We start from the raw sequence: 3,434 nt of genomic DNA on the forward strand, positions 1-3,434 counted from the left end.
AGTCACTCACTCAGTCACTCAGTCACTCAGTCAGTCACTCAGTCACTCAGTCAGTCAGTCACTCACTCAGTCACTCATTCAGTCACTCAGTCAGTCACTCAGTTACTCACTCACTTAGTCAGTCAGTCACTCAGTCACTCACTCAGTCACTCAGTCACTCAGTCAGTCACTCAGTCACTCACTTAGTCACTCAGGCAGTCACTCAGGCAGTGACTCAGAACGAGAGAACGACTTGGAGTGTCCACCCCACCAGTACCTCTACTGCCTGCTGCGGGTTCGCATGCCAGACGGGGTCCTGCTTCAGGGTGACTAGTCACTCAGTCACTCAGTCAGTCACTCACTCAGTCACTCAGTCAGTCAGTCAGTCACTCAGTCACTCAGTCACTCAGTCAGTCACTCAGTCACTCAGTCAGTCATTCAGTCACTCAGTTAGTCACTCAGTCACTCAGTCACTCAGTCAGTCAGTCACTCAGTCACTCACTCAGTCACTCACTTAGTCACTCAGTCACTCAGTCACTCACTCAGTCACTCAGTCACTCACTCAGTCACTCAGTCACTCAGTCACTCACTCAGTCAGTTAGTCACTCAGTTAGTCACTCAGTCACTCAGTCACTCAGTCAGTCACTCAGTCAGTCACTCAGTCAGTTACTCAGTCACTCAGTTACTCACTCAGTCACTCACTAAGTCACTCAGTCAGTCACTCAGTCACTCAGTCACTCACTCAGTCACTCACTCAGTCACTCAGTCACTCAGTTAGTCACTCAGTCACTCAGTCAGTCACTCAGTCACTCAGTCAGTCAGTCAGTCACTCAGTCAGTCACTCACTCAGTCACTCAGTCACTCAGTCAGTCAGTCACTCAGTCAGTCACTCAGTCACTCACTCAGTCAGTCACTCAGTCAGTCTCTTACTCACTCAGTCACTCAGTTAGTCAGTCATGTCACTCAGTCAGTCACTTAGTCAGTCACTCAGTCAGTCAGTCACTCAGTTATTCACTCACTCAGTTACTCACTCAGTCACTCAGTTACTCAGTCACTCACTCAGTCACTCAGTCACTCACTCAGTCACTCACTCAGTCACTCAGTCACTCAGTTACTCACTCAGTCACTCAGTCAGTCTCTTACTCACTCAGTCAATCACTCACTCAGTCACTCACTCAGTCACTCAGTCACTCAGTTACTCAGTCAGTCAGTCTCTTACTCACTCAGTCACTCAGTTACTCAGTCACTCAGTCAGTCAGTCACTCAGTCAGTCACTCAGTCAGTCACTCAGTCACTCACTCAGTCAGTCACTCAGTCACTCAGTCAGTGAGTCAGTCACTCAGTTACTCAGTCAGTCACTCAGTCACTTAGTCAGTCACTCAGTCACTCAGTCAGTGAGTCAGTCACTCAGTTACTCAGTCAGTCACTCAGTCACTCAGTCAGTCACTCAGTCTCTCAGTCACTCACTCGTCAGTCACTCAGTCACTCAGTCAGTCAGTCACTCACTCACTCAGTCAGTTACTCACTCAGTCACTCACTCAGTCACTCACTCAGTCAGTCGCTGTGTGTGTGTGTGTGACTGTGTGTGTCACTGTGTGTGTGACTGTGTGTGTGTGACTGTGTGTGTCACTGTGTGTGTGTCACTGTGTGTGTCACTGTGTGTGTGTCACTGTGTGTGTGTCACTGTGTGTGTATCACTGTGTGTGTGTGTCACTGTGTGTGTATCACTGTGTGTGTGTGTCACTGTGTGTGTGTGTCACTGTGTGTGTATCACTTTGTGTATCACTGTGTGTGTGTGTCACTGTGTGTGTCACTGTGTGTATGTGTGTCACTGTGTGTGTCACTGTCACTGTGTGTGTGTGTGTCACTGTGTGTCACTGTGTGTGTGTGTGTATCACTGTGTGTGTGTGTGTCACTGTGTGTGACTGTGTGTGTCACTGTGTGTACAGGTACCTTTGGCGTGACTGAGGCAGTCTGCAGGGTCTACGACTTTGTGCGAGATTGTCTGGCTCAGCAGTGGCTCCCATTTCCACTGTGTGTGACTGTGTGTGTGTGTGTATCACTGTGTGTGTGTGTCACTGTGTGTGTGTCACTGTGTGTGTGTCACTGTGTGTGTCACTGTGTGTGTGTGTGTGTACAGGTACGTTTGGCGTGACTGAGGCAGTCTGCAGGGTCTACGACTTTGTGCGAGATTGTCTGGCTCAGCAGTGGCTCCCATTTTCACTGCTGGGACCCCGTGGGAATTCCCTTCCCAACGACCAAGACACCCCACTGTCCCGCACAGGACTGGTGAGCGGACAACTCACCAGCTCACCACTCACCACTCACTCGCTCACCACTCACCCGCTCGCTCACTCACTCACTCACTCACCCACTCACTCACTCACCACTCACTCACCCACTGTCCCGCACAGGACTGGTGAGCGGACAACTCACCGCTCACCACTCACCACTCACCCGCTCGCTCACTCACTCACCACTCACCGCTCACCACTCGCCCACTCACTCACTCGCTCACCACTCGCCCACTCACTCACTCACTCACCCACCCACCCACCCACTCACTCACTCACCACTCACCCACTCTCCCGCACAGGACTGGTGAGCGGACAACTCACCTGCTCACCACTCACCACTCACTCACTCACCACTCACCACTCGCCCCCTCGCTCGCTCACTCACTCACTCACTCACCCACTCACTCACTCACCCACTCACCACTCACTCACTCACTCACCCACTCACTCACCCGCTCACCACTCACCACTCGCCCACCCACCCACTCACTCACTGTCCCGCACAGGCCTGGTGAGCGGACAACTCACCGCTCACCACTCGCCCGCTCGCTCGCTCACCACTCACTCACTCACCCACCCACTCACCCGCTCACCACTCACCACTCGCCCACCCACCCACCCACCCACTCACCCACCCACTCACTCACTCACCCACCCACTCGCTCACTACTCACCCACTCGCTCGCTCGCTCACTCACCCACTCACCCGCTCACTCACTCACTCACCCACTCACTCACTCACTCACCACTCACTCACCACTCACTCACCCACTCACCACTCGCCCGCTCGCTCGCTGACTCGCTCACCCACTCACCCGCTCACTCACCCGCTCACCACTCACTCACTCACTACTCACCCACTCTCCCGCACAGGACTGGTGAGCGGACAACTCACCGCTCACCACTCACCCACTCACTCACTCACTCACTCGCTCACCCGCTCACCCACTCACCCACTCACTCACTCACCCACTCACTCACCCACTCACTCACTCACCCACTCATCCGCTCACTCACTCACCCACTCACCCGCTCACCACTCACTCACTCACCCACTCATCCGCTCACTCACTCACCCACTCACCCACCCACTCACTCACCCACTCACTCACTCACCCGCTCACCACTCACCCACTCACCCGCTCACCACTCACCCAC

At 53.8% G+C, this 3,434-nt stretch overlaps 1 protein-coding gene across 1 annotated transcript; it reads left to right on the forward strand.

Moving 5' to 3' along the window:
• Positions 1-280: 280 nt before the first annotated feature.
• On the forward strand, positions 281-1,918 carry LOC142922610 (uncharacterized). Its single transcript, XM_076063429.1, has 3 exons — positions 281-292; positions 758-937; positions 1,083-1,918. Exons 1-3 carry the CDS (start codon positions 281-283, stop codon positions 1,902-1,904), a joined length of 1,014 nt encoding a protein of 337 aa, XP_075919544.1. The 3' UTR covers positions 1,905-1,918.
• Positions 1,919-3,434: the final 1,516 nt, after the last annotated feature.

The sequence above is a fragment of the Petromyzon marinus genome, unplaced genomic scaffold (assembly GCF_048934315.1).
Source record: "Petromyzon marinus isolate PM22_M1 ecotype Great Lakes invasive population unplaced genomic scaffold, UKy_Petmar_22M1.pri1.0 PM_Scaffold_118, whole genome shotgun sequence".
Taxonomy (NCBI): domain Eukaryota; kingdom Metazoa; phylum Chordata; class Hyperoartia; order Petromyzontiformes; family Petromyzontidae; genus Petromyzon; species Petromyzon marinus.

Coding starts and splice junctions, on each gene's coding strand:
- LOC142922610 (XM_076063429.1), top strand. Junction 938..1,082: donor TCACTCAGTTAGTCAGTCAT/GTCACTCAGTCA, acceptor TCAGTCACTCAG/TCACTCAGTTACTCACTCAG.